Source organism: Podarcis cretensis (genome assembly GCF_951804945.1).
Source record: "Podarcis cretensis genome assembly, chromosome: 9".
Taxonomy (NCBI): Eukaryota; Metazoa; Chordata; class Lepidosauria; order Squamata; family Lacertidae; genus Podarcis; species Podarcis cretensis.
The window spans coordinates 21,104,874-21,124,584 of NC_137178.1; the positions used below are offsets into that span (position 1 = coordinate 21,104,874).

General features: G+C 40.5%; 1 protein-coding gene across 1 annotated transcript in view; it reads right to left on the reverse strand.

The window, feature by feature from the left end:
* Nucleotides 1-19,711, reverse strand: part of STPG2 (sperm tail PG-rich repeat containing 2) — a 218,700-nt gene that overhangs the window by 161,058 nt on the left and 37,931 nt on the right. The window contains exons 8-10 of the mRNA XM_079990920.1: nucleotides 18,717-18,876; nucleotides 15,860-16,023; nucleotides 11,695-11,784 (exon numbers count right to left, since the gene is read on the reverse strand). Of these exons, the coding sequence (XP_079847046.1) occupies nucleotides 11,695-11,784; nucleotides 15,860-16,023; nucleotides 18,717-18,876 (414 nt within the window). The remainder of the gene's footprint in view (nucleotides 1-11,694; nucleotides 11,785-15,859; nucleotides 16,024-18,716; nucleotides 18,877-19,711) is intronic.

Genomic DNA, 19,711 nt, shown 5'->3' on the forward strand with positions numbered 1-19,711 from the left:
AGCTATCTGCCAATCACCCAATCCCACCACCCTTCTGAGTAATACCCCTCCCCACCTTCTCACTATATAGAAGGGTCTGGTGACTTCTGTTTCAGTGTATCTGAAGAAGTGTGCATGCACACGAAAGCTCATACCAAGAACTAACTTAGTTGGTCTTTAAGGTGCTACTGGAAGGAATTTTTTTATTTTGTTTTGACTATGGCAGACCAACACGGCTACCTATCTGTTGCTGTAAGCCAGAACAGAGAATACTGGGCTAGACAGACCAATGATCTGACCAGGGCTAAGACACCTGCCTATGTTTTGGGATGGACATATTTTTAAAATTAAAAAAAGGAATGGGGCATTTTTAGCACAGGTTATGACTAGGGCAGGACGATATATTGATATATCATCCAAAACCATTTTGAAGCTCATATCATGATATAGATTTCATAATTTTGACCTGGCAATATATCGTGAATCACGATGTGTGTGTGTGCTATGCAAAAATCAATAAAACCAAGAGTGCACATAGTCTCTGTTCCCTGGGATTATAGTCTAAGAGGAGGGGGGAAAGCTAAAGAAGCTGGACTGTGCATGATTAAGGGGATCAAGAATAAAATTAATCAGGAATTAACAGTTTAAACATTGTGTGGATATTTATAAAGCCTTTGACTGTGTCGACCATGGCAAACTATGGCAAGTTCTTAAAGAAATGGGAGTGCCTGATCACCTCATCTGTCTCCTGAGAAATCTCTATGTGGGACAAGAAGCTACAGTTAGAACTGGATATGGAACAACTGACTGGTTCAAAATTGGGAAAGGAGTACGACAAGGCTGCATTTTGTCTCCCTGCTTATTTAACTTATATGCAGAATTCATCATGCGAAAGGCTGGGCTGGATGAATCCCTAGCCGGAATTAAGATTGCCGGAAGAAATATCAACAACCTCAGATATGCAGATGACACAACCTTGATGGCAGAAAGTGAGGAGGAATTAAAGAACCTTTTATTGAGGGTGAAAGAGGAGAGTGCAAAATATGGTCTGAAGCTCAACATCAAAAAAACGAAGATCATGGCTACTGGTCCCATCACCTCCTGGCAAATAGAAGGGGAAGAAATGGAGGCAGTGAGAGATTTTACTTTCTTGGGCTCCATGATCACTGCAGATGGTGACAGCAGCCACGAAATTAAAAGACGCCTGCTTCTTGGGAGAAGGGCAATGACAGGCCTAGACAGCATCTTGAGAAGTAGAGACATCACCTTGCCAACAAAGGTCCGTATAGTTAAAGCTATGGTTTTCCCAGTAGTGATGTATGGAAGTGAGAGCTGGACCATAAAGAAGGCGGATCGCCGAAGAATTGATGCTTTTGAATTATGGTGCTGGAGGAGACTCTTGAGAGTCCCATGGACTGCAAGAAGATCAAACCTCTCCATTCTGAAGGAAATCAGCCCTGAGTGCTCACTGGAAGGACAGATTGTGAAGCTGAGGCTCCAGTACTTTGGCCACCTCATGAGAAGAGAAGACTCCCTGGAGAAGACCCTGATGTTGGGAAAGATGGAGGGCACAAGGAGAAGGGGGCGACAGAGGACGAGATGGTTGGATAGTGTTTTCGAGGTTACCAGCATGAGTCTGACCAAGCTGTGGGGGGCAGTGGAGGACAGGAGTGCCTGGCGTTCTCTGGTCCATGGGGTCACGAAGAGTCGGACACGACTAAACGACTAAACAACAACAACAAAAACTTGGGGGAGGGGGAGGATATGAAAGAAAGTTGGCTTGATCAACCAAAAAGCAGAAGTATTTCAGATACAGTGATCACTACAACTATGCAAGAAATACATGAGAAAATGAACCATCCTAGTAGCGCCATCTTGCTTGTGTTAGAGACCTCAGAGACTGGCACAGGTGAGAAATAAGAGATATGGGGATGAGAAAGGATCAAGGTTAATGAAAAAGACAAGAAGCTGGAATAAAGATGCAGTGAGGGTCCATGTTCACACATCATGATAAATCATACTTTCTTCCTTATTGTGGTTTAATGAGAACTTAGCAGCATGCTGGTATACCCTGCCTGTTCGCTCTCACTTTGCTCCTCCCCTGGTACAAGCAGGACAAACAAACCAATGAGAAACCATGGCTTCAAGTTGACTAGCTATCATGGCTCGTAAGGGAGAAATAAGTCATAATCCCAGGTTCAGATGTAATGCAAAGCCAAGGCGTCCTGGTTTGTTTATGCCCCAGAAAAACAAAGAAACCATATACTTTGCATATAAATACATATCTAGACCATATAACTTGCAGAAATAAGTTTAGCTGCTTCCGTCTCAAAGCCTTGGTGTGCAGGTAACAGCTTTTAAAGATGAATAATATATAGAACACAGACACTTTACAAATTCCTGGAAGGATAATTTACTGTAAGAAAAGAAAGAAATGTGTAAATGATTAGAGAGTCTCAGCTCTGCACTGCCATATGGCATCACAGCATAAGATGAACATAAAATACAATTAAACTACTGTACAGCTAATAGGGTAATTTATTTCATAAAATGAATATTAAATTCTCACATGTGAAATCATGCAAAAGTTTTCATGCAAAAGATAAACACCTCAGTCAGCAGTAACTACCAAGTCCTTTTGCTCAGTGATAGCCCTTTTATATTCACACTGTCTTTGTCAAGCAAGTAAAGCCAGGACTACAATTGCCCTACAACTGAATTTCATTTATTCGTAACCAAATCCTAGGACCCAAACGATTTGGTTAAATGAAATTTTAATGCAATTGCTTTCTTTGATAGGTAAAAATGATTTTAATTCAAGGCAACAGATGCAGGATGGGTAATGAAGTGAAATAGGTGAAACTTACAAGTTTTGAGGGTCTCAGGGATAGGCAAAGAACAATCACACAGCAGGCTCTGCAATGATGCCTTTTAAGTGAAAACTGAAAGCACAGCATGAGTGACATAATGTTTCTGAAATTTGAAAAATAACCAGACGAAGCCTATAAGCTTTATTTTTTTACTCTGACAAGTATATAAATCTTATTCCTCCATTAGCACAGCAAATGAGGAAGAAACTTACAGGAATGCATCAGGGATTGTTTCATTTTAGAACAATCTGTTACAATTAGAATTTTCTCAAACCATGCAGGGCTTGATTAGCGTGTTAATGATTAGCTGAATTCTAACTTGTTTTGCTTGGGCCAAGACTGCTCAACTTCTAAGAGGAATAGAGGCACAGCACAGCGGAAAAGGACAATGGGTTTAATGCAGAAGAGTCTCATCTTCAATCCCCAGTATATCTACTTCAAAGTACGGTATATCAGGTAGCAGAGTAAGAAAAACTTCATCCTGAGACTTTTAAGAGCCAGTGGCAATTGGAGTGGATAGAATGGGAATAAACAGACTGATATAGTAAGGGTATGTTCACATTATTGCCTTAGCATAATGAAGTTGTTTCTTCATCTAATCACAATTAAAGGTAAAGGTAAAGGTACCCCTGCCCGTACGGGCCAGTCTTGACAGACTCTAGGGTTGTGCGCTCATCTCACTCTATAGGCCGGGAGCCAGCGCTGTCCGCAGACACTTCCGGGTCACGTGGCCAGCATGACAAGCTGCATCTGGCGAGCCAGCGCAGCACACGGAACGCCGTTTACCTTCCCGCTGGTAAGCGGTCCCTATTTATCTACTTGCACCCGGAGGTGCTTTCGAACTGCTAGGTTGGCAGCAGTTCGCTGGGACCGAACGACGGGAGCGCACCCCGCCGTGGGGATTCGAACCGCCGACCATGTGATCAGCAAGTCCTAGGCGCTGAGGTTTTACCCACAGCGCCACCCGCGTCCCATAATCACAATTAGATGGGCTCAATTTCCATGGCTGAAATCACTATCAGGAAGTAGGATAGCCATGCACCCAACATTACAGGAAGCAGTCTTCTTTATGAACGGCTGTCCTGCCCAAGTCCAATAAAAAAAATAAAATGCGTAGGAAAGGAGGGGGGCCTTAAAATTGCCTGTCAGCTGCACCTAGACAACAGAATGAGTAGGCAGGCACCCACGTCACCTACTCAGTTTCTCCCACTATAGTGAGATGTTTTATTTTTCTATTTAGACTTTTTTTTATTTAAATCTGCATGTGCTAGTTTTATGCAAATCTACACCATCTTTTGTTGGTGCTGCACTGAATTTTCTCTTTTCCAACTATGTGTAAGCGGCCCCACCACCACCCTTAGTAGGGTGGCCATCACCAAAGCAAGAGGGCAAAATACTATACATATTTGCATAAAAGTTTGCATATGCTGATTTATATGTGTGTGTACACAAACACAGAGAGAGTAAGAAATTATTAACCAGCAGTTTGGATCTTGCTTTGCAATTCCTATTGGATAGAATCACAAATGGGTGGTTTCTACTACTTGTGTTTCTGATCTGCTGTTGATAGTGGCAAAGCTATAGCATTCAAAATGGAACCACAGGAGTCTTTTCTGTTGCCATCTGCTGGGATATTTTAAACCCATTTTTGTTTTCAGAAAAAGCAAACAACACCAATTAACAGTTTGCGTCTTAGGTAAAAGAAAAGGTAAAGACAAAGACCATTAACCAAATTTTGAACTTGTATAGATCTTTGAATTTTCTCTATGTTGCAAATTTATTGCTGCTGCTGTTTAATTTCAACAAAAATTATTGCTTGACTATCTCACAACTATGAATGTGCATGTTGGGTGACTGGAGAGAAAACAGCTACGCAAATATCCAAACAGGAGGCCAAGATGGTGTTTCCTGCTTGGCAGGGGGTTGGACTCGATGGCCCCTGTGGTCTCTTCCAACTCTATGATTCTATGATTCTATGATTCTATGGTATCCTGGGATAGAGGTTCAAGCCAGAACTGAATATAAAAGACAAAAAATAACTCCTAGATGCTGAGACCAGAACCCTTTGTCTTTTTAGTCACAGCTCCCTTCTCTCAGCCAAGAGCACTTCTGGAACTGGTACACAGCTGAGTAGAAAAGCAGTGGGAGAAGAGACTTAAGGGAAGTAAACTGTCAGGAAGGAACAGACCATTTATTTGCCCATCTAGCTCAATATTGTCTACATTGTCTGGCCACAGCTTCCCAGCATTTCTGGAGATGCATGCAGAGCAGATTCTCTACCACTCAGCTACTGGAGAGGAGGGGACTGTTCTGCCTCTTCGGCTATTGCAAACAGATAAGCTGTTTCAGACCTTTTTCTATGCAGCTTTGACAGACGTGCTTAGCACATGAATCTGTCTTCCCCCATGCCTAGCTTGGATCCCAAACTGGATTTAAGAGTGCTAAGGAGCTTAAACCCTACTAAAGAATTAGAACAGGTGAATTAAGCCTGTTTTTGTTTTTTGTTTATTTTACGTGCACAGTTTCTGTTTAACCAAAGGTTAGCAGTATCAAAAACGCAAAAGCTATTTTGGAAGAAGGAAACAAATTCCTTTGTGATCTGTGTGGTGTTAAGCGGATTATGGAAGGACAATATTGAGATGGGCAGACTTATAGAACGATTTGCAAGCACTCTCTCCCCATAACTGACTAATGCTATTTACTTGTGATAAACACTTTTTTATTTAAATGATGCTCTGTATCTCTCTGTGGTACAATGCACTATTAACAGTCTAATGGCAGCCTACAACCAGTTCTCATTATAGCAGCATAATAATAGTGGATTACATCTGATAGCTTCCTCGTCAAATTTAATAGGAACCATTTTCACTACAGAACTTTATAATTTGTTTTTAATCACATAATAGCACTGTGAAGCAAACGTGCCCTTTATACACTTTGGGGAATATTTTTTTTTTTAAGACCTTACTAGCTCTTCCGCACATATACATATTTTTTAAACCCACAAACCAACCACAGTTGCTGGTTTCCTCATTACCATGGATCCTGCTTTAAGCAAGGAAATCCATACTGTAATTTTTTGAAAACTGAAAAAATTAAAAACTGGAAATAAATAAATAAAAAGTAATAAGGACCTATAATCTTTTTTTTTTTTTTCATGAGCCGCTGCTCTGCACTACACGGGAACTAGAACTGCACCAGATTTTTGCCCAATGATGTTTTGAGGCAAAAGAGGGGCCTTCAGGGAACCTCACAAAATGAGTAAGACAGAAACCATGTGTCAGAAGCTGCTGGCATCTCTGTGTGTCTGCCTCATGTCGTGAACCTTTTACACCAGCATTTCCCAAACTTGGGTCTCCAGCTGATTTTAGACTACAATTCCCATCATCCCTGACCATTGGCCCTGCTAGCAAGAGATGATGGTAATTGTGGGCCAATAGCAGCTGGAGACCCAAGTTTAGAAAACCCTGATTTAAACTGTAGGTGGCCGCCTTCTTAAAGAACAACCTTCTAGACCAATTTTGCCTACACACTGAAAGTTTCTTTGCATGAACAAGAGAACAAATGACTTCTTTTTTGGCTGAGCCTTGCTTTAACAAGTTCTTCCTGTCCTCTGGCATGCCTCTTGGCTCCAATTGCTTGTTTGTCCCCTGGTCCTGTATATTCTTTGGTCTTGACTCCCAGCTTTTTCCTTGATCCTGCACTGTAATTCGTCCTTCAGTCCTGCCTTGCTCATCAGTTCCAAATATTTACCTGTCTAGTGGCTCCTGGTTCCCAGTTCCAGACTCACCTCAAAGTGCTTGCTGCCCTCAGCACAGCCCAAACACCAAGTCACTTCAAGTACAGGTCAAGGGGATCTCAGTTCATGAAGCTCCCAATGATTGCCAGAGGCAATGGAGATCCAAGATTTTTGATACAAATTCAAATTTTTATTACTTAGTCAAAGACCATAACCAGTCATTCAACAGTACAATAAAAACAGCTTAATATAGGATTAAAATATATTAAAGCATAAATATCATAATCCATTACAATCGAAAACCTTTATGAAGCACTGAGTTATAAAATCCTGGGAGATATAATTTATTTTTTAAATCAAGTTTACTCTGAAACAATCAGAGTATTATTTGACTTTCATTTACAGTAAAATATTTTCATGTATGTATACTAAATATATATATACTACAGTAGTGCTGTAAAACGACTGCAGAGTCCAATACAAGTTGTCAGTGGCATATATCAATATTTATTCTCTTTTCAAACCACAGTTTCTATCTCATTTTCCATATATATCTTTCCTACTGAACATCACTATTTAGTAGATATTTAGTAGAGTATTTCATAGATGCCCACATCTCTTTTCTTACGTTTGTTTGTAATAAAATGTTGTTACTGGCATAGTCAACATGGAGCTCATTTCACGGGACAAGACTAAATTTCTGAGCATCTGGTCTTCATTATATACTAATGGGCTGTCTGTTAAGGATATTGTAAAGCCATTAATTGGCAGAAAGCACATCCTTCCCCACAGGAAGCACACAAATGGCAAAACATATTATTATAGATCCCCTTTTTTCAGATAAAGACATTCTGTGGCATACACAGTAGGGAAATCAGTGCTTTGCAGATGACTCCATGTAAGTGTTCTAAGAGGGTTCCAGTATCCAGAACATACATCTCCACATGTACCAAAAGGAAGTGGAGATGGAAGCCATTCATATAGGACACAACCACACCGCAAAAGAGTGGCTTGGTGAATCCATATAATCATAGAATTGTAGGGTTGGAAGGGATCCCAAGAGTCATCTAGCCCAACCCCCTGCAATGCAAGAGTCTCAACTAGATCATACATGACAAATGGTAATGAAACCTCTGCTTTAAAATCTCCAAGGAAGAAGGGTCTCCCACCTCTCGTGGGAGTCCATTCCACGGTTAAACAGTGTTTACTGTCAGAAAGCACTTCCTGATGTTTAATCAGAATCTCCTTTCTTGTAACTTAAATCCATTGGTTCGAGTCCTACCCTCTGAAGCAGGAGAAAACAAGCTTGCTCCATCCTCCATGTGAAAGCCCTTTAGATATTTGAAGATGGCTATCATATGTCTTCTCACAGTCTCCTCTTTACCAGGCTAAACACATGTAATTCTCTCAATAATTAAGAAGAAGAAGAAGAAGAAGAAGAAGAAGAAGAAGAAGAAGAAATAATTTTTATTTATATCCCGCCCTCCCCAGCCGAAGCCGGGCTCAGGGCGGCTAACAACAATAAAATAATACAACATTCTAAAATCATTTCGTTATAAAATTAATTCAAATCAAATTGATGGCAACCATTGGGCTAGAGTTCTGTGAAGATTGCCAAAGGAAGGAGTCAGGCTGTGCCCTGGCCAAAGGCTTGGTGGAACAGCTCTGTCTTGCAGGCCCTGCGGAAAGATGTCAAGTCCCGCAGGGCCCTAGTCTCTTGTGACAGAGCGTTCCACCAGATCGGAGCCACAGCCGAAAAAGCCCTGGCTCTGGTTGAGGCCAGCCTAACCTCTCTGTGGCCTGGGACCTCCAGGATGTTTTTGTTTGAAGATCGTAAGTTCCTCTGTGGGACATACCAGGAGAGGCGGTCCCGTAGGTACAAGGGTCCTAGGCTGTATAGGGCTTTGAAGGTTAAAACTAGCACCTTAAACCTGATCCTGTACTCCATCGGGAGCCAGTGCAGCTGGTTTAGCACTGGGTGAATGTGATCTCACAGCGAGGACCCCGTAAGGAGTCTCGCTGCAGCATTCTGCACCCGCTGGAGTTTCTGGGTCAGTCTCAAGGGCAGCCCCACGTAGAGTGAGTTACAATAATCCAGTCTGGAGGTGACCGTCAGGTGGATCACAGTGGCTAGGTCAGGGCGAGAGAGGTAAGGAGCCAACTGCTTAGCTTGGCAGAGATGGAAAAGGCTCGACTTCCAGACTCTATCACACACTGCAACCTACTGCACTGGTTACCATAGATAATGCTTCTTCCAAACCTAATCCCGGTAGAATGAGGGGCAACTTCCACACTATGGATACCAGGGAAGGCCTGAAGACACAGGGGCCCTCACAGGGGCCACACTAGAATCTCCCAGGGATAAGAGTTCTAGCCACCTCAGGATAACAAAAAAGCCTATTACATACACGGGATTTATGGAATGCTGAAGGAAGTAGGTAATAGGAGGAATATGTCCAGCAAGGAAAACTTGGAAGGAGAATTTAAGCTCACCATACAATACATTCAGTATTTGAATATATTGTAGTATTAGTCATATAGATCTTTTTCTGCTGTATTTTTTCATAATTTAGGCAGCTATCCTGTAACTACTTACCTGGGATAGAGCACTGAGCTCAGATTTACATCAAAACACAGAATTGCAAATGTACAAATATGATTTCAATGTATCTTGTTTGTTTTTACACACATTGTAATGTGTCTTAAATACTCTACTGAGAAAGGAAAGACATAAATAATTTAAATAAAATTTCCCATTCTAAGCATCTTCTGTCTTGTATAAGAGATATTTCCTCTCGATCTTTCTTTTTGGGTCTGCTGTCACTGAAAAAAGCCTACTTTTCATCAGACATGGAGCTGCAGAACAATGGTTTAAGACATTCGTAATATAATTTTAACATATGTTTCTCTGATTTCCTTCCCTGCTGCCTACAAAACTTGTCATGTTCCTTTACTCCAAATGTCTCCAAATAAATAGTGGTTGTAATAAATAAATAAGCAGAGGATCACATAGATTAAATTTAATATAAGACAGAAAGAGCTAGGGGAGAGAATGGGATATACTGTGGGGCTATATAGTCTGTGGTTTCGAAGGCAATGTCATAAAGGGAGCAGTCGTTACAAATTGGAGAAATCCAAGCCAGAGAATGCAAATGCATGAGGGGTGCTCCATGACCACAATAAATTAAGTAAAAACCACTAAAGGGTTGTGTGTGTGAAAAGGAAAGCAATATGGATATTCTCTGGTCAATAAATTAATATTTATTGTAGCCTTCCCCAATCTATCCCCCCCCCCCCCAGATATCATTGGAAGACAATTCCCATCAACCCTGACCACTGATCGTGCAGGCTGAGGCTAATGGGACCTGGAGCTCAAAACAGAGAGGAAAAGGCTGAACTATACTTAAACCTTTTTGATGGTGATTCTTGGAAGCCAGAGGAAGTCTGAGCATGTTTGAAATTCCCACCCCCTCTCAGAAGAAAATGGCATGTGCTTCAGTAACTGCTACCTTTTAATGTTTGGGGGTTTCTAAGCTTTCTTATTTCATTTTATAATGCATATAAAACAGACATAACAATTATAACAACGGATGAAAATTAAAAGATGAAAAACAAAACTACAAAATTGGGATGTAGAATGAGAAAAGTTGACCATGGGTTAAAATAACAAAGTCCAAGAAAAGGCTATCAACATTATCAGATTATCAAATATAGTTCCAGATTTGCCAGATTTGCCAGGTTTGTTACAAGGGTTGCCTTGAAAAAAGATGGTTTTGCTTTATATGTCACAAATAAGTGGCAAAGAATATAATAAGTGTCTGGAGAGTCTAGTGCTTGCTGAAATTTCAAAATATGTGTGATTTTTTTCATTATAGCTATATTCCACAGTGAGTGGTACCAAGTCTACCTATTAATGTTTTTACCCAGCATCCTTCTGTTGACAAGGCCCCTTCAACAGACCCATGCAGAGGCTGGGGGCAGCCAGGTACACTTGTCCTGGGCCTCAGAGGGGGTGATGCCAAGGGGCTGCAGGACTTACACTGTCTGGCCCGGACACAAGCTCTGCACAGGCCTGACCTTCATCTATCAGATCTCTAACATTCAAGTCTCTCTCCAGCTGGCATTGACAAAGATAGCAACTCCCATAAGCAACCATTTAACCCAATAAGCTACATTTCCTAGAACCATTAACAAGCTACAGGACTCTCAACCATTAAAATGGTATGAGTGCTTTAAATGTATGTTGTGGATGTGACCTTAAGGAGCCAATACCAAAGTGCTTAAGTTTTGCTGGATACTCCCACCAGAGAAAATAAGTACTTGAGCCTCTCTTTTTTGTTTTGTTTTTTGGTCTAATGGAGAATCCAGAAAAACTTAAGCACTTTGGTACTGGCTCCTAAAGGTCCGCATTTTACACTGCTGGTTTGTTCCCTAGAGAATTCCACGTCACCATTCTAGACCTCTGTCTCCACCGGTTACAACACAGCCACGAAATTCTGAAACAATATTTCAAGTTAATGAATTGCCTTTTGCTCTTGAATTATCTGACATTTGCTCCCACAGATTCAGTCTCCAATGTAACAGCTTATCATTCTAAATTTGACTGGTTACACAAGAGAGAAATTGTTGCCATTCAATCCAAGTTTGCAGGAGGACTAAGATGCAAAGTGTAATTAACGCAGCTCTTAAATAGCCTCAATTAAACACCTGCCTCTCAGTTACACACCATAGGGAAGGCAGATGCTTATCTAATTAACACCACAGCTCTTAGCTGAAGAAATATGGTATGTGTGTGTGTGTCAGAATAATTTGACTATTCATATGTTTCTTAAGTTCACAACTGCTTACATCCTAAACGTCACTGGAAATAAGCACTGAATTATTCTCTATTGATGTATTTTTAAAGTACTCAATTTTCTACTGCACTATACCAACTTTTATGCTGTTTCCACAGAATGAAAGAATATGCTGAAGTCTATTAGGACGACTATTTTCTGCAATGGAGTTATATACTTGCATAGAATATGAATCTGTGGATTACCTACTATTCTATAATTTGGGAGCATGCAGCACAAAGGGAGAGGAATCAGTCTGGAGACAGCTTACCGATCTTACTCTTGGAATTCTTTCTGTAACTGACGCAAAAATGGCCAATTCCTTCTTCTTTTTTCGTGGTTCTTCAGTGGTCTCTTTAACCTGAAATTTGAGTAGGTAGTATTATATTTGGGTACAGGGGAGGTTACATTATAAAGGGAAGTCTGAACGTGTCACTGCTTTACAGTTTTAGTAAATATTAGTCTGTTGGCAGAATCCTCAGACTCATTTGCACAAATAAGCTGTTCACGTACAATGCTTGGCCAAAAATCCTACCTTAACAAGTGATTATATAAGCATGAGCTGTATGCAGGTCAGTTGAGCTCCCTTGAATCCACTTCACTCATCCTTTCATGTGAAAGACTCAACATGCCAGGATTCAGCAACTAACCATAGCTTCCTGTTACAAGCACATTGCTTCAAAACAGGCTAGGGCATGAAGCCATGGTTTGAAAACACCTAAGGGCAAACTATGTTTATATGCTGAATCCTGTCGTGTTCAGCTGTTTGTACAAGGAAAGACTGAAGCAGCTGCAAAAGAGTTATTTGCGCCCACCTGCAGCTTGGGTATATCTTGATTTACTCAAGGCACAATTTTTGGATTAGCACTGGTGCTAATACAGCTCTACGTGCCCTGATCTCTAATACAGTGGTGCCCCACAAGACGAACGCCTCGCAAGACGGAAAACCCGCTAGACGAAAGGGTTTTCCATTTTGGAGGCGCTTCGCAAAACGAATTTCCCTATGGGCTTGCTTCGCAAGACGAAAATGTCTTGCGAGTTCCTGCGGGGTTTTTTCCCTTTTTCCCCCCTTTTCCTAAGCCCTAAGCCGCTTATCAGCTGATCCGCTGATAAGCCGCTTATCAGCTGATCCGCTAAAAGCCGCTAAACCGCTAATAGCGCTAATCCGCTAAGCTGTCAATGGGCTTGCTTCGCAAGACGAAAAAAATGCTATACGAAGAGCCTCACGGAACGGATTAATTTCATCTTGCGAGGCACCACTGTACTTCCAAGAAAGATCCCACTAAAGATTCACCTCTTTCTAGAACTTTATCATAAAAGCACTTAAGTGTGTGCAATTCTACTAGAATTATATTTTATTCCTAAAGGTAAAGGGACCCCTGACCATTAGGTCCAGTCGTGACCGACTCTGGGGTTGCGGCGCTCATCTCGCTTTATTGGCCGAGGGAGCCGCTGTACAGCTTCCGGGTCCTGTGGCCAGCATGACTAAGCCGCTTCTGGCGAACCAGAGGAGCGCACGGAAACGCTGTTTATCTTCCCGCCGGAAGTATTAGAGACCTATTTATCTACTTGGGAGTATTAGAGACCTATTTATCTACTTGTACTTTGACGTGCTTTCAAACTGCTAGGTTGGTGGCGGGAGTGCTAGGTTGGCAGGAGATTTTATTCCTACTAGGATATAAATATTTCTTTAAATAAAAATATTAAGGGCACCTTTGTGAGAATAACTTCACAAGGAGTCATGGGAGCCTTCTCCCTTGCTCAGCATGTCTCTCATAGAGATATTCTATCTCATTTTACCCCAGCCAGCAAGTGAATCCTGGACCAGGAGCATAGCTAGCCAGGGGTGGGGGGGTGCTGTCTGCACCAGGTGGGTGGTGGCATAGGGCAGCACAGCAGGGGAGCTTGAGTTTGGCACTGTGGCTGCCGGGCGTTTGGGGGGATGCAGCTACGCAACAACTTTGGTCCACTCCAGGCACCGGTGGGGATTGCTACGCCGCTGTCCTGGACAGAGTTCTACAAAAAAAATCCCCTGCAAAAATTAAAATTGACAATCCCCTTGGTAGACAGCACACCAGGCCATGCAAAACAGGCAAATATAATTAATTTAATATTATTGTGATTTATGGTAATTCATTGTAAGTGTTTAAAATTTGTCACCTGACAATTGGCTCTCTGGTGAAACTATATAATCTTACAGAGCTACGAGTTGGATTTTGAAAACTTTTTGCAAACATTGTGTTATGTAGGAAATGCAAGATACTTTTTAGTTATGCATTTTGTTTTGGATTATTTTTAATAAGCTCATTTTAAAAGCTGACGAACAATATTTGATGACTTTGCCCTAGTAAGAAATGTTAATAGCATATCCAACCCCCTTCTCCCTTCCGCTATCATGAGACCTATCTCTAAATTTATCTATAATAACTTCTAATGATAATATATGTTAGCTATTCAGCTTGATTAAGACCTAAGGGGGGGAAAGTATTTGCATCTGAGACATGCTGCGGAAAATTGTCCCTACAACTAGCATATTTGGTAATATGTATTCAGTTCTTCCCCTTATGATTATAATTCTGTTAAATCAGCTGTCAGGGAATGTTAATGGGGCTCTTAGGTAGTCATACTTAATATGTTCGATAATATGGAGCAAGAGAAAGATCCTATGCTAATTAATTGACACCACTTGAGAAATAGTGTAGGTTTACTATTCTTCTAGTTTGACTGTAGTGTGGAAATGTAAGTTATTTTCTAATAACTAGTTACTTATTTTCTCTGTATTTACAAGATGGTCTATGTCGTTCTTTAAACCACAGTAGAACCAATTTCTTTTATAGAGAGATTTTTCTCATTCAGAAAGGATTATTCACAAGTACTTTCCAGAGGGAAAGCCGTCTTGATTTGTTACAGCAAAAAAGAAAAAGAGTGTGTACTGTTGAACCTTAAGACCTAACAGATTTACTGTGGTGTAATATCCCATGGATTGCAGTCATGAAAGACTATGAAACCTTATGCCACAATAAACTTGCTAGTTTTTAAGGTGCCACGGTATTCTTTTTTTGTTTTCCTATATAACTGTAAGCCAATTCCCTAGTTTCTGTTTGATGAAGCTTGGCTCCTGTGTACTGCACATTTCTGTCTCCCAGTAGGTGCTCAGAGGCAGTAATGCCCAATGCAAAGTCTGGTAACCCTATGAAAATTTACTGGAAAGTCAGATCCCACTGAATTCAGAGGGGCTAACTCCCTAGTAAATCTTCTTCTTCAATGGTCACTTGAGGCCAAGTAAGATTGTCTTCCATGAACACGGTCTTAACAGTGAGTCCGTAAGTGACTGTGGAGGCCAAAGTAAATACGCATAAAAGGGCAGCCTGAACGGTGTAGAGCAGAAAAGCAGGTGAGAACAGAAAGAGGGGACTGAAACAGCTGACTTGGAAAGTGATTACCGTATTTTTCGCCCTATAGGACGCACTTTTTCCGCTCCAAAAATGAAGGGGAAATCTGGGTGCGTCCTATGGGGCGAATGCAGGCTTTCTCTGAAGCTCACTAAATTGGCTAGTCTGCTTACACTGGACTCTATCAGACCAACCTCCCCCACAAAAGATGCACAAGCACCTGCTGTTCACTTGCCTCTTTACAGATGAAAACAAATATAGCTTTGGTAGATCAGACCATAGGTCCATCAAGTCTAGGATCCTATTTCCAATAATGGCCAGATAGCTTCTGGGAAGCCCATCAGCAGAGCATGAAAACAACAGATCCCTTTTTGTTTATTCCCAGCACCTGGTATTCAGAGATATAATGCAGGGATGATGGGAAACCTGTGGCCCTCCGGATGTTTTTGGACTCTCATCAGTCCCAGCCAACATAACCAATGGGCAGGGATTATGGGAAATGCTTTCCAACATCTTCTGGATGGCCACAGCTTTGCCATCCCTTTGAAGACAGGTGCTTCATTAAGTTATCATGCTAACAGCAGTTGACAGACTTATTCTCCATTTGCAGAACTGATTATCTGCTGCTGCTACATTCATGTACAAGTGGCTTTTGCTAAAGAAAGAATTCAGCACTTACTCTCATTTGAGGTTTTGTTTTCTTTTTATACAACCCTTCATCTGAGAATCACAGGGCAGTTTACAATATAAAAACACAAAAATACATACCATAGTAAAAAACAAAAACAGTAACCTACACACACAATTTAAAAGTCCATAGATGGTTTAATCAGCCAAAGGTCTGCAAGAAGAGAAATGTTTTTTCCTGGCACAAGACATCTCTGGATTATAGAAAAAGTAGATTAACACTACAATTCTAAACACATTTACCAGGAAGTAACCTCCTTTAAGCCCAGAGAGACTTATTGCTGAGTAAAGATGCACAGGACTGTACCACAAATTATTTGGGCTCCATTTTTAACATGAAAAAGAAAACCAATCTACCTGATAATCAGCTGGTCCAGGAGTAGTAAAAGCTTCTCTCTTGACTAAATATAGGAGTCTAGGAACTGAAGAACCAAATGCTCCCTTTTTCTTTTTTTCCATGTCAGCCTTTTTAAGACTTTCTGTTGCAATGCTGTGGTTGAGAATATTATAGAATGCAGGACCTGCACAGCATACAAGGAAATTCTGTAAGCATAATAGCTGTTACTTAATTCTTTTACCACAGACAATTAAGTTAAAACAGGAATTGTAGGAGAAAGGGCAAAAGTGCTATACAAAAATAAAACAATACGCTTATATACACATACACATATAGCACAGCACTATAACTACTTTGGATTGTAAAATAAAAATAAAACCCACATCTCTGCCAGATGAGAAGGTCCACATTTAACAGACTGAGGACACGATCAAATGTTGTACTCAGCAAAGAGAGGCTTATGCTGAAGATAAATGGTAGGCCACATTTCTTGCAGATTAGAGGACAAAAGCAAAGATTTCTGTTCAAGGACAGAGTACAAGGAGAGGTGCAATAGAAGGGAAATGAGCAGAATGAGAAATACATCATTAGCATGTTTTCATGGTAGGCAGCTCAAAAATATACAAAGGGTCACCAAACATTATACCCTTTGATACATTTCAGGTTATTTACATTTGCTTTCATACAATGTTTTTAAAAAGGACGAATCTAGAAATCATTGGGAAAACCGTTCATTCATACTAGATTCCACCCTTCCCCTCGTTTCTGCAAGTATCTCATTCAGTTGTCTTGTTTATACACAGCTCACTCAAAGTGCTCTAAGAGAAAGAGAGAGAGAGAGAGAGAGAGAGAGAGAGAGAGAGAGAGAGAGAACGAGAACGCACACTCTTGGGAATACCATTAATAGGTACTATTTGTCTTAGGAAGTGACTGTCATATTATAGTGCTGATGACCTCTAGAATCTTAGGATAACTAGCGTGATCTGCAACACAAGGATAAATAGCTTTTTCTGACTGTCAACAAGGGTGACCTTGTCAGATGTGAAGGAATATGCGGAGAACTCAATGAAAACTGTGGTAAATATTTACAAGAAAATATTCATAAATTATAAACTCTACAGCTGTAATACTATGTGCTCTTATTTAAAAGTTAGTCTCAGTGAGCTGAATTGTGGTAGTTCTGCTTTAGCATACTGTTATGCACCTCCCATTTCCTTGAGTTGTAGAAATAAATGGGCTGTGTTACAGATCTTAATTTCCTTTGGTGGAGAGACAGTATTAGAGACATGGTGTCTTTTTACAAACATACAGGTGGAGCCCAGCTGAAGCTACAGTAGGCAATACAACAACTAATCCTGTTTTGACTTCCCAAGGAGCAACAGCACTCAAAGACAGATTCTCTTTTGGTCAACCTCACTTAAACTTTCTACCTCTGTCTCAATGCATATTGTACAATTCAGTTTCTAGCTGCTTCAGTTTCTAGCAACCAACCCTTGCTGTGTATGGGAGAAACTGAAGCCTAAAATATAGACCATCAAGCTCTTTGGTTAAGTTCCTGATCACCTGCTATGGTAACACAGGGAAAACAATAGCAATAAGCCCATTCAGAATGATCAAAACCATCTAAACTCCAAGCAATATTTTGTTTTAAGCAAAACCACTTTCTGTCACTTTATGTGCTTTCATTAATGTGTTTCTAATAAAACTGCTAAGCTTGTATTTGGGTAGGCAGAGGGAAGCAAGGCTATTATTTAACTATATGATTTAGCAAATACTGCCAAAAGGATAGTTCAAACAATACTGATATTAGAGGTATACATATGACTTCTAAATCCATCAGTGGCACAAACATTGCTTATATGCTGATATTTGAACAAGCATTGTAATATAGCTGGAGTCAGCAGCACAAGAAAAACTTTCACATGCAACCCACTTTAGCCCATTCTCATTTTTTGCATAAAAAACTTTTTTTATTATTTATACAACCATTACACAATGAGATGACTTTGTAGTCACCTCTTCCAAGACATCTATATATGTCCTGACCTCATCTTATTTGTATCGGAAAACAACCCATATTTGAAAGTTATGGTTCCTGAAGTCCTCTCAAAAACAAGGCATAATCTTATTGTATCCTCAACTATTTGAGACTGGGCTTTACTACTCAGATTCAGTTTTACAATTCAGCTCCACATCATTATGTACATTAATCACTATGCGGAAGGTATTGTTTTGTCCATTGCTATCTTCACTGATTATTTATCCTGAACCACATGAACTTAACACCAGACAAATACTTCCTTTCAGCAGAGAACTCAGGTGGTTGGTTGCTTATCGGCTGGGAAGTGAAATAGGACCACCCAAACGCTTAGAAGATTTCCTAGGTATCCTGAAATAAATAAGTGTATAACTTAAAAGAAAAATGCTTAACCCCAAACCTGCCTAGCAGGTGGAAAGTGCTAAGGAAGAAGTTAAGTGGAGAGCAGGGACATAAGCTGGAGGTGTCAAAGAAAGATGTAACTGATCTGCTTAAGACCCTGGCAGTTTCATATTGGAGTAGGGATTTGCATTATGAAGATATAGACCATGTATGAAGGGAAAAGGCTACACTCTCTGCATTAATAAGGGATGCTTCAGGAGTAAGAAAAGGAAGAGGGACACTTTTCTCTTTCCCACTCTCCAGAAACATCACAATGTATAAATAAGGAAAATGCTGAAGTTTCCCTTTATGCCCTCCTGAAAAGCCAAAGCGCATACACACAATGGAGGCCTGAACAGCACCTCAAGGTTCCTGCTGCAGGCTGCCTGGAGCACTCCTCTTAGAGGGTGGAGATATTTTGCTGCTCGTCCCACTTGTTTACATTAATTACTGCAAACCTGGACTTTTTCGCAGCCTGTGGTCTTGGGTGAATCGAACAGCTGTATTGCCAAATGGAATGTTTTTTGTTTGAGTCGCTTTCTTCAAGGACTCAAGAGCGTAGCGAGTTTCATTATATGTGCCAGGAGCTGGGGCAGTTGATTTCACAGGTGCAAATCTCTACGGAAACACAAGAGAAAATAAATCAATGACAAGCAATCCCTTCAAATAGCTATGTAGGTAGAAAGAACCCAACTTTGTCTAAAAACAGCTTTCTCAATCTAATAGCAATAAACTAAAAGGACATATTTTATTGTCTTACACTGAGTCAAACCATTTGTCTATCTTCTTTATTTTAATCAATATTTTTTCTGTTTTCAAAACTAAACAAGGTGTATCTACTCAAAGATCCCAGAAGAGCTCTTTTCCAGTCCTGCAACTGAGTGCTTTTTAACTGCGCCTGAATCTGAGACCTTTCCGCATTCAAAGCATGCACTCTGTGATGGGAATTCTGGCCATCCTTAAAAATAAAGGTAGCATTTATAAATTGACAAGTTAACTTGTGATTTGTATATCACAAGTTTTATTGATGGAATCATTTCCTGACTGCAAGTGGCTTATGTAGTGCTCACTAGAAAGTCACTGGTGTATAATATAAAACATATTTTAATATACTTGTCAGAGCTTTGCAAGCCAGATATTGAGAGCAACAAGCAACAAGATGCATCTTGTCTGTTGCTTGACTTTAGCTGGTTATGCTGATTTAACCAAATGAACAGTCAAGGCTCTTAATAGGGAATATTCTGCAGAGGAGCAACATCTGAGCTTCAATACTCTGAGGAGGCAACCAAACAGCTAAAACGCTGGGCAATATGTTGATGCAATCACATGCTTTTTCAGAATTTTCTTTTATGCTACTGGATTAGAAATGAGTATAGCTATCTTGAATGTTGTGCACGGGCTGATAACTATGCCGTTGCATAATGTCACCTGATGTGTGTGATCAGAGGCTAAA